At 36.4% G+C, this 12,500-nt stretch overlaps 1 protein-coding gene across 2 annotated transcripts in view; it reads right to left on the bottom strand.

Annotated features, from left to right (window-relative positions):
* meis2b (Meis homeobox 2b) overlaps window positions 1–12,500 on the bottom strand; it is a 113,817-nt gene that overhangs the window by 97,066 nt on the left and 4,251 nt on the right. For both annotated transcript variants that reach the window (XM_061929181.2, XM_061929182.2), the window contains exons 5-7: window positions 10,642–10,692; window positions 10,217–10,363; window positions 4,970–5,084 (exon numbers count right to left, since the gene is read on the bottom strand). In XM_061929181.2, the coding sequence (XP_061785165.1) occupies window positions 4,970–5,084; window positions 10,217–10,363; window positions 10,642–10,692 (313 nt within the window). The remainder of the gene's footprint in view (window positions 1–4,969; window positions 5,085–10,216; window positions 10,364–10,641; window positions 10,693–12,500) is intronic.

Genomic DNA, 12,500 nt, shown 5'->3' with positions numbered 1-12,500 from the left:
GCGCTTTGTTAAATATGAAATAACAATTACATAATTAAACAAATTAACGTGTATTACCACATGAACAAACACAACAGTTCTGATAATCGGTTCCGTTTAGTACTCGAATCCCGGGTTCAAATGGAAAAGGTACACATCGAAAACGAAAAAACAGGTTATAGCAAAGCTAACAAACACTACATAATGAACATTCTTGGCATAAAGGTATATAATAAACAGATACATAATAGTCAAGTTAAGGCCAGTCTTGACTCCTTACTTTGGAATACATGTCTTAAAAAGCCAGAGAAGATGCAAAAAAATGCATGCAGTTAATTCTTGATTATGTTTGGACTGACTAGAAGTGGCGGTGGTCTCACATGATGTCACCACAGAATGCAGGACATATGTAGGCGTGACAGTGGACAAGCTGAAGTGCAAAGGCTGACGGGCTCCCACTCACCTATTTGCTAATGTCTTTATAGTGCTGCCTCATTTGCATTCACAGTGTGCTGCACATAATTGTGTATAAAAGCACGATGTGAACATCGGCACGGAGGCGCTACTGATATAGGGACTTATTTAAATGCTGTTTGAAAAATGTAAACAAAATAGCTTTTTTCTCTATTAAGGTTGGAAACGTGTCATATTATTGATCAGTTGTTATACTTTAAGGGTCAGCACCTTCATAAAAAACTATATATATATATATATATATATATATATATATATATATATATATATATATATATATATATATATATATATATATATATATATATATATATATATATATATATACATATGTATTTATATATATATATATATATATATATATATATATATATATATATATATATATATATTAGAGATGTCCGCTAATATCGGCGGGCCGATATTATCGGCTGATAAATGCGTTAAAATGTAATATCGGAAATTTTCGGTATCGGTTTTTGTTATTATCGGTATCGTTTTTTGTTTTTTTTTATTAAATCAACATAAAACACACAATATACACTTACAATTAGTGCACCAATCCAAAAAAACCTCCCTCCCCCATTTACACTCATTCACACAAAAGGGTTGTTTCTTTCTGTTATTAATATTCTGGTTCCTACAATATATATCAATATATATCAATACAGTCTGCAAGGGATACAGTCCGTAAGCACATGATTGTGCGTGCTGCTGCTCCACTAATAGTACTAACCTTTAACAGTTAATTTTACTCATTTTCATTAATTAATAGTTTCAATGTAACTGTTTTTATATTGTTTTACTTTCTTTTTTATTAAAGAAAATGTTTTTAATTTATTTATCTTATTTTATTTGTATTTTTTTTAAAGTACCTTATCTTCACCATACCTGGTTGTCCAAATTAGGCATAATAATGTGTTAATTCCACGACTGCATATATCGGTTGATATCGGTATCGGTAATTAAAGAGTTGGACAATATCGGATATCGGCAAAAAGCCATTATCGGACATCCCTAACAAAAAGTGCCACAGACGGACAGCAAACCACAGTCAAGAGATCTCTTTATCTCTCTTATGTCAGTGCTCTTTACCAATTAACATTTAGCTTCAATTCTGACCCAAAGAAAGAGACGGAATGCTCATCTACAGCAGGAATTTATGACGGGGGTTTTTTTGTGCCCCAGCCAGTTTATATTGGCCCTCTGCATATTATAAAAATAAACTATATTTAATGTTAATGAAATATATTTGTAAATATTACAATAACATGCTTGTTCCACCTACAATATAATGCAAAGCTTGAATGTTTTGCTTTGATATGTTTGCATATATTGACCGTGTACAAACATAAAAAAATATAATTTATTTTGATATATATATATATATACAGTACAGGTCTAAAGTTTGGACACACCTTCTCATTCAATGCCGTTTTCTTTATTTTCATGACTATTCACATTGTAGATTGTCACTGAAGACATCAAAACTACGAATGAACACATGTGGAGTTATGTACTTAACAAAAAAAAAGGTGAAATGACTGAAAACATGTTTTGTATTCTAAGTTCTTCAAAATAGCCACCCTTTGCTCTGAATACTGATTTGCACACTCTTGGCATTCTCTGGGTGAGCTTCAAGCACACCTGTGAAGTGAAAACCATTTCAGGCGACTACCTCTTGAAGCTCATCGAGAGAATGCCAAGAGTGTGCAAAAAAGTATATATATATATATATATATATATATATATATATATATATATATATATATATATATATATATATATACACATATGTATATATATATGCAGGTTTCTCTGCTCGTCAGGGGATTTTAAGGGAAACCTGTGAAACAGGCTTGTAGGGATGATATAGCCTCTGTGTTTTTTCCTGACCTAACGTATGTTCCGCTTTACCCCGGTATTGAGCGCTGTATAATGGATAAACCACAGAAACCTTGACTATATATATATACACAGTACAGGCCAAATGTTTGGACACACCTTCTCATTTCAATGCGTTTTCTTTATTTTCATGACTATTTACATTGTAGATTGTCACTGAAGGCATCAAAACTATGACACCTGTGAAGTGAAAACCTTCCCAGATGACTACATCTTGAAGCTCATCGAGAGAATGTCAAGAGTGTGCAAAGCAGTAATCAGAGCAAAGGGTGGCTATTTTGAAGAAACTAGAATATAAGACATGTTTTCAGTTATTTCCCCTTTTTTTGTTAAGTACATAACTCCACATGTGTTCATTCATAGTTTTGATGCCTTCAGTGACAATCTACAATGTAAATAGTCATGAAAATCAAGAAAACACATTGAATGAAAAGGTGTGTCCAAACTTTTGGCCTGTACTGTATATATATTTTTTTTTCCTAACAAGTTTCTCAAGGGTTTAAGAGGTTAATGCACAGAATGTATTCAAGTATGAAGACCCATGAGCTACAGAAAAACACAACAAAGTAGTTGAGTATTCATGAAAAACACACGAGTCGTGTCTCGTTTAAGAAAGTACTCTTAATCTCAACTCAATCCATCCATCTATTTTCTGCTGCTCGTCCCTCCCGGGGTCGCAGGGAGTGCTGGAGCCTATCCCTGCTTCATTCGGGCGGAAGGCGGGGTACACCCTAGACAAGTCGCCACCTCATTGCAGGGCCAACACAGATAGACAACCATTCGCACGTGTGTACAAAATACACCTGTCACACAAACACTTTTCATTCAAACCTCTACACCTCTACATATATATACACATAAATGTATATATATATATATATATATATATATATATATATATATATATATATATATATATATATATATATATATATATATATATATATATATATATATATATATATATATATATATACATATATATATATATATATATATATATATATATACACATATATATGTATATATATATATATATATATATATATATATATATATATATACATATATATACACATATATATATATATATATGTATGTACACACATATATATATATATATATATATATATATATATATGTGTGTGTATATATATATATATATATATATATATATATATATATATATATATATATATATATGCACACATTCCGAGTGCGATGATGTCACGTTATCGATGGGAAAATGCAGTTTTAGACAATATGATTTGCCTGAGCGGCTAGGAGACACCGAGAGTAACAAGTGGTAGAAAATGGATTAGAAAGGACGTATTAAAAAAAAAAAAAAATTAAAAAAACAATAAAAATAAAATGTTTTTGTTGTTGTTTTTTTAAACTTGGGGCTGCCCGCCAGCATCCAAAATCCGACCCGCGGGAAGTCCCAAGTTAAATGTTTTTATTTGTTTTTATATTTTTTATTATCCATCCATATTCGTTTTTTAAATATGTCCTTTGTAATCCATTTTCTACCACTTGTTACTCTCGGTGTCTCCTAAAATACATTTATAGACAAAATGATTTGCCTAAAAATCGGCTAGGACACCGAGAGTAACAAGCGGTAGAAAATGAACAAAAAAGGACATATTTTAAAAAAATAAAATACTATATGTATTATGTATATGTATTTTTTATTTATTTTTTTTAAAATGTTTTTACTTTTTAAAGCTTGGGACTTCCCGCGGCCCGGATTTTGGTTGCTGGCGGGCCGTATCCGGTATATATATATTTGTAGCCAGATTTTTCAGTACAGAAGCTTTGGTTTGCTATAGAGCGTACCGATAGACACACAGTGTTTATGGCGCTACACGTCTACTCAGCAAATAAATACAGTGCAGTCTTTGGTTAGTGCCAAGGAGAAGCCAGAGCTTGAAAACCATCAATAACTTGGGACTTCCCGCGGGCCGGATTTTGGAGACCCCTGCTCTACACCATCATGGTCAAGACCAAAAAGCAGTCAACTATGTCCCAATTGTAGACCTGCACAACACTGGAATGGACTACAAGTTTGACAATCAACACTTCAATGAGTCAATCAAAACCACAAGGAGAATGTGATGTGGTCACATGACAGCAAAATGGAGGTGTTTGTCATCAAGTGTACTTGAAATGTTGAATATGAATCCGACCACAACATCACCATGAATTGATTAACAAGTTGAAAAACTTACTCGGGTGTTACCATTTAGTGGTCAATTGTACGGAATATGTACTGTACTCTGCAATCTGCTAATAAAAGTTTCAAAAAAACCACTGACAAACTTTTTGAGTATCACAAGTACTACCACTACAAGAAAATACAAGTGCAAGAAACCACAATACACTACAGAAATGTCCTACCACAGTGTTTGGCAACAGTGTTTTCTACACCAAGTACAAGTCATGTTTTGTATAAGGATCAAGTAAGTATTCAGTCCTACTGTATGATTTTAGTTTGTATTACTTCTCAAGGAATCAGGATGGTGATTAGATCGAGTGATGAATAAAATAATGGCGGCAAGATGACGGGAAAGGCAAAAGCTTTGATGTGGAGGAAAGCTCGGCGGTCTCTTACCGAGTTCACTTGTGTTGTCTCCACTCTGAGAGACGTGTCCCCCACTGGACGGGCCCGGGGTCCCTACCGAGGGTGTCGAGTGGGCGTCGTCCAAGTCTCTCCAGGATGCTGGGTTCTGAGAGGTCAGGGAAAGGTCCACACACCGGGGGACAGGAGATAAGGAAATGGAGCAAAGAAGGGAGGAAGGACAGGGAAATAGATGAGAAAGGTCCAGTAAGAGGTCCAGTAAGAGGTCCATTATGCACTTTTACAAAGGCTGCAAACGGTGATTAGCATTGCGAGTTAAACAGAAAAGATTACCATCCTGCCTGTGGTGGACCTGAAAAGTATTACTACTGCAGTATATTTGTCGCTGTACTGCATGCGAAGCCAACAACGCCCGGAATCTTTCTGTGAGCGCTACAGTCGGCGACCTCGTATTTATGGGGAAGCTGGGCCGGACCACTCAGACTACCATAAGCCCCGGAGCAAACAGCAAAGCTGCCTCTTCAGCCTCTTTGCGTCAGCTGTTTGCCTGATGGTGATCAGATGAAGAGCTCGGCAGATGACAACAAGAAGCAGCGGGACAATAGCGCAGTGTGAACGAGGCCTCTCACTGATGCCCCCTTTTCTTAGCAGGGCAGAAAAGAATGAAAAGTCTTCGGTAAACACGGCTCTTTCAAGAAACGCCATGTGTTTGCACGTTTATCAAGCTAATGAAGGTCTTACATCCCATCTGTTCAAAGCAAACATAAAAGCAGCACAGTAAACTGTAAGTTGTTTATATGTAGCATTTAGTTGGACTGAACCTTTTAAAAGTGCAACCCTTGGAAATCCTCAACCAGCTCCTCGATGAAGAGGAATAGCAAGGAAGACGTTTTTGCGTGCACTGTTTAGTAATAATAATAATGGATTGGATTTTTAGCTCTTTTCAAGACATGCAAAGTGCTTCTAAGAGAACTGAGAACCCATCATGCATTTACTCCACATTCACCCGTTTATGGTGGTAAGCTACATGTGAGGCCACAGCTGCCCTGGGGTAGACTGACGGAAACAGTCATTCGCATTTATACACCTGGATGGAGCCCACCTACGATCCTCTGCTTGACCACACAGGTCCCCCAGGATGTAGGTTCAGACTAGTGTTGTCCCGATACCAATATTTTGATACCGGTACCAATACCAAAATGTATTTCGGTACTTTTCGATACTTTTCTAAATAAAGGGGACCAAAAAAAATTGCATTATTGGCTTTATTTCAACAAAAAATCTTAGGGTACATTAAACATATGTTTCTTAATGCAAGTTTGTCCTTAAATAAAATAGTGAACATACTAGACAACTTTTCTTTTAGTAATAAGTAAGCAAACAAAGGCTCCTAATTAGTCTGCTGACATATACAGTAACATATTGTGTCATTTATCATTCTATTATTTTGTAAAAATTATTAAGGACAAGTAGTAGAAAATGAATTAATAATCTACTTAATATCTGCTTACTTTTGTCCTATCTACACTTCGTTAGAATGTAATAATCACTTATTCTTCTGTTGTTTGTTACTTTAAATTAGTTTTGGATGATACCACAAATTTGGGTATCAATCCGATACCAAGTCGTTACAGGATCATACATTGGTCATATTCAAAGCCCTCATGTGTCCACGGACGTATTTCCCGAGTTTATAAACATAATATGAATTAAAAAAACGAAAGAAGATCATGGTGATGATAAAAAATATCGACGTAGTCATAGTAGTATCGACTAGATGACGCTCTTGTACTTGATATCATTACAGTGGATGTCAGGTGTAGATCCACCAATGGCGTTTGTTTACATTGTGACGCCGGTGAGCTACGGTGTGTAGTGAAGCATGTTAAGTTATTCCTCGTCCTGCAGGGATGATACTTGTAAGAAACGTACTTTATTTGTCGCCATGGAGACAAGGATTAGTGATTTAGAAGTAGCTAAAACACTGCGGACTGCGGATGGACTTTAGCCGCAAGCTAGCTAGCCATGTCTTAAAGCATCTCTTCCTGAGGGCGTTTCAGTGTTTTAACTTCACCTTTATCTTTAATTTTTAAGCCAAAATGCGTCCATTCTCGCTTTTCTGTCTACACACTGTGTCTGCTTGTAAGTACTCTGTGATTGTGTGCTGCCGAACATGCTCCTCTGCTTGTCAACCAGCAATGACGGTGGAGGACTGGTACTTTTTAGAGGCGGTATAGTACCGAATATGATTCATTAGTATCGCCGTACTATACTAATACCGGTATACTTTGTATGGCGTTCTGCTGACCTCGAATGCGGATGTTGTGGATCGGTGGAGGGAATACTTCGAAGACCTCCTTAATCCCACCAACACGTCTTCCTATGAGGAAGCAGTTCCTGGGGAATCTGGGGTGGGCTCTCCTATTTCTAGGGCTGAGGTTCCTGAGGTAGTTAAAAAGCTCCTCGGTGGCAAGGCCCCGGGGGTGGATGAGATACGCCCGGAGTTCCTTAAGGCTCTGGACGCTGTGGGGCTGTCTTGGTTGACAAGACTCTGCAACATCGCGCGGACATCGGGGGCGGTACCTCTGCATTGTCAGACCGGAGTGGTGGTTCCTCTCTTTAAGAAGGGGGAACCGGAGGGTGTGTTCCAACTATTGTGGGATCACACTCCTCAGCCTTCCCGGTAAGGTCTATTCAGATGTACTGGAGAGGAGGCTACGCCGGATAGTCAAACCTCGGATTCTGGAGGAACAGTGCGGTTTTCGTCCTGGTCCTGGACCTGTGGACCAGCTCTATACTCTCGGCAGGGTCCTTGAGGGTGCATGGGAGTTTGCCCAACCTGTCTATGCCTAATATTAACTGTGGAAAAATTTTAAATTTAGTGTGTAAGCAACTGGAAAAAACTGTACAGGATGTCACTCAACTGTGATTTGTTTGCAGGCAGTTTGACTCGAGGTAGGTGGACGTAACCGTAGCATTACCATCATTCGTAAGGCCTGCGTCCACACCAGGAAGACTCCAGAATAGTCCTCATCGTTTCCCCGCGTTCTTTATTTGTGCCACTAAATTCTATGTTCCCTTGTTTGCTTGCTACTAGCCTTGTGCTAAGTCTTGCTTTTGTGTAGTCCGTGTTTTATTTCCCAGCCATTTGAGTTCAAAACTTAAATCCAAACATGTGCATGAAAGCAGATCTGAAATGCTGGAAAATGAGGAATTTGGGTAAAGTGGGGATACACTTGTGATTATTATCCATCCATCCATTTTCTACCTCTTATCTCTTTCGGGGTGACGGGGGGTGCTGGAGCCTATCTCAGCTACAATTGGGCGGAAGGCGCGGTATACCCTGGACAAGTCGCCACCTCATCACAGGGCCAACACAGATAGACAGACAACACTATTATTAGTCAAAATGTCCCAGATGAGCATAATATTTTCATGTTGGAATTGTTTGAATAACTTAAGACAGTGATTCTCAAACTGTGGTACGTGCATCACTAATGGTAGACATGCTCTATCTCGTGTAGGGTTGTACCGGTATAGTATAGTACCGCGAATACTAATGAATCATATTCGGTACTATACCATCTCTAAAAAGTACCGGTATTATCCAAAACTATTGTAAAGCATCCAAACAACAGAAGAATAAGTGATTATTACATTTTAACAGAAGTGTAGCTAGAACATGTTTAAAGAGAAAGTAAGCAGATATTAACAGTAAATGAACAAGTAGATTAATAATTAATGTTCTACCACTTGTCCTTAATAATTTTGACAAAATAATTGAATTATAAATGACATAATACACAATGACACATACGTCAGCAGACTAATTAGAAGCCTTTGTTTGCTTACTTACTACTAAAAGCCAAGTTGTCTGGTATGTTCACTATTTTATTTAAGGACAAACTTGCAATAAGAAACATATGTTTAATGTACCATAAGATTTTTTGTTCAAATAAAGCCAAAAATTTAATTTTTTGTGGTCCCCTTTATCTAGAAAAGTATCGAAAAGTGCCGGTACCAAAATATTGGTATCAGGACAACACTAATCTAGTGGTACACAAAATAATCCAATAATTAAATATTGTAACACAGTGTTAATGTTCAAACTGTAATGTTACAGTTGCCAAAATATGAATAAAACCTCTGCCTTGTTTCTAGTGAATACTTAGACCTACTACGCTACTGTACATTAATGTTGGTCAGTATGGTGGTAGTAGGAAAGCCAAGTGTTTTCAGAGGTGGTACTTTGTGATAAAAAAAAAAAAGTTTGAGAACCGCTGGCTTAATGGAAGTTGTCAAATGATTAAAATATCAATTAAAATTAAGAATTTTGGTGAGGATTAAAATAATATTAAAAATATTTAATATGTTTTAAACGGCACTGGAGTACAGCTAAAAGATTTATAAAATATATATTACAGAGAGACTTACATGTTGCATCTTTGCAACTGAAAACAGGTGCCAGCTCTTGAGAGTGTGAAGTGTGTGTGTGTGTGTGTGTGTGTGTGTGTGTGTGTGTGTGTGTGTGTGTGTGTGTGTGTGTGTGTGTGTGTGTGTGTGTGTGTGTGTGTGTGTGTGTGTGTGTGTGTGTCGGATCTAACCTTTTTAATCATTTTCACCATCAGTGCCAAAGGTAGGGTCAACAACATAAACATGAGTCCACAAAAGCATATTCTCTGAACCTTTTGATATTACCGACCGTAGATGGTGAAATCCCTAAATTCCTTGCAATAGCTGGTTGAGAAATGTTGTTCTTAAACTGTTTGACGATTTGCTCACGCATTTGTTCACAAAGTGGTGACCCTCGCCCCATCCTTGTTTGTGAATGACTGAGCATTTCATGGAAGCTGTTTTATACCCAATCATGGCACCCACCTGTTCCCAATTAGCCTGTTTACCTGCGGGATGTTCCAAATAAGTGTTTGATGGGCATTCCTCAACTTTCTCAGTCTTTTTTGCCACTTGTGCCAGCTTTTTTGAAGCATGTTGCAGGCATCAAATTCCAAATGAGCTAATATTTGAAAAAAAATAACTAAGTTTCTCAGTTCGAACGTTAAGTATCTTGTCTTTGCAGTCTGTTCAATTGAATATAAGTTGAAAATTATTTTCAAATCATTGTATTCTGTTTTTATTTGCCATTTACACAACATGCCAACTTCACTGGTTTTGCGGTTTGTACTATTCTTCCTATGCTTGCGTTGGAAAATTCATGATCAAAGGTGTTCTACATGCGTAATGTTTCTCACAATGTGACGTATGAATATTGGAAAAACTCACATGATCTCCAAGGTTGGTAGAGGATCCCGACAGGTCGTCAAAGTCCGACTTGCAAACGTCTCGCTCCTCGATGACCAGGTCGATGGGCATTTTGCCCTTCAGGCAGCTGATGTAGCGATGGCAAAAGTTATCACAGAGCTCGTGGACCTGCAATACACAAAACAATACAAAACTTTATCGTCACTTATTTTGTCACGCTCACGTCATTAGAAAAAATGCATGATTTTGCAGCTTCCGGAAAGACTAGACGTAGTTAGTGCGCCTGTGAGAGTATTGGTCTTGAGGTCATTGTCTTCCTCATCCAAGCATGCCTTGATTAACTTTGCTGTGTCGTCATTTTTAGGACCTTTGCCAAATTTCCCCCACAAGTACATCGCTAAAATACTACTTTTTTTGTCTTTAAAATACATCAAAATGATACTGACCTTCTCTAACTCCAGTAGATGAAAGCGTAGCACTTGGATGGCTTGAATCATCTGAAAGACATCAGAGAGCAATCAACAATGGCGACGACTCTTTAAAACATTATTTGTTTGTTTGTATTTATTCAAATAAATATCTAATAATATATAGTTATTTCATTATGTTTTAAAATACCAAACAAGATTCCCAAAGCCTGTTTTGAGCAACATGGGGCATCCTTAAAAGCAGTATTAAAAATGGCACTAAGAGGGATATACTCCCAATACTTCTCAGACGGAAACGTAAATAATGACAACATGAAAGAAGTAGTTGAAAACTTCAATAATCACTTTGTAAATATTGGACCAAAATTGGAGGAAAGGATTCCAACTCAATGTTCCTCAGGAAAGTGACACAGGAGGAAATACCATATTTTTCGGACTAAAAGTCGCAGTTTTTTTTCATAGTTTGGCCGGGGGTGCGACTTATACTCAGGAGCGACTTATTTGTGAAATTATTAACACATTACCGTAAAATATCAAATAATATTATTTAGCTCATTCACGTAAGAGACTAGACGTATAAAATTTCATGGGATTTAGCGATTAGGAGTGACAGATTGTTTGGTAAACGTATAGCATGTTCTATATGTTATAGTTATTTGAATGACTCTTACCATAATATGTTACGTTAACATACCAGTTGGTTATTTATGCCTCATATAACGTACACTTATTCAGCCTGTTGTTCACTATTCTTTATTTATTTTAAATTGCCTTTCAAATGTCTATTCTTGGTGTTGGGTTTTATCAAATCAATTTGATTTAAATGTATTTCTTTATTATGCATTTGCGGCAGGTGCGATTTATACTCCGGTGCGACTTATACTCCGAAAAATACGGTCGTTAAAATCGTGGGGGGAAAAAAATGCAAATCTAAGACTTCAATCGATTGTAATAGAATTGATATGGAAACGATTAAAAAAATGTATTGAAGAGATCTCAGGACCATTAATGTATATTAGTAACCTACCATTTCAAACAGGCAAATTCCCAAACCAAATGAAAATAGCTAAAGTTGCACCAATATATAAGACTAGAGACAAACAACAATTTACAAATTCTAGACCTGTTAAATAACTTCCACATTTCTCTAAAATCATTTAAAAACTGTTCAATAACAGATTAGAGAGTTTCATAAACAAATATAAAATACTCACTTAGAGCCAATATGGATACAGAGCTAATACTTCAACTTCGATGGCTTTAATCAAAATTACAGAGGAAATTACCAATGAAATAGATAGTAAAAAATGTGCGGCAGCAGTGATTATGGATCTAACTAAAACATTTGACACAATTAATCACAATATTTTATTCAAAAAATTAGAACGGTATGGCATCATAGGGTAGGTCTTAAACTGGATTAGAAGTTATTTAACAACAGGAAACAATCCGTGAAGCTAGGCGAACACACATCTACAACGCTAAATATATCCTGTGGTGTACCTCAGGGATCAATACTAGGACCAAAATTGTTCAATCTTTATATAAATTACATTTGTAAAGTTACAAAACATTTAAAGTTAATATTATTCGCGGATGATACAACAGTGTTTTGTTCAGGAGAGAACACACAGAAGCTAACACTAATAATAACAGAAGAAATTAACAAATTAAAAAGATGGTTTGACAAAAAACAGACTATCTTTTAATCTCAGTAAAAGTAAAATAATGCTATTTGGTATCAGTAGAAGAGAAAGTCAAACACAAATACAAGTAGACGGAATATCAATTGAAAGAGTAAATGAAACCAAATTTCTAGGTATAATGATTGATGATAAAATGAACTGGAAATCTCATATAAAAAATATACAACATAA

This window comes from Nerophis lumbriciformis, linkage group LG34, assembly GCF_033978685.3.
Source record: "Nerophis lumbriciformis linkage group LG34, RoL_Nlum_v2.1, whole genome shotgun sequence".
In the NCBI taxonomy this organism is placed as follows: domain Eukaryota; kingdom Metazoa; phylum Chordata; class Actinopteri; order Syngnathiformes; family Syngnathidae; genus Nerophis; species Nerophis lumbriciformis.
This window is presented reverse-complemented; position numbering and strand designations above follow the sequence as displayed.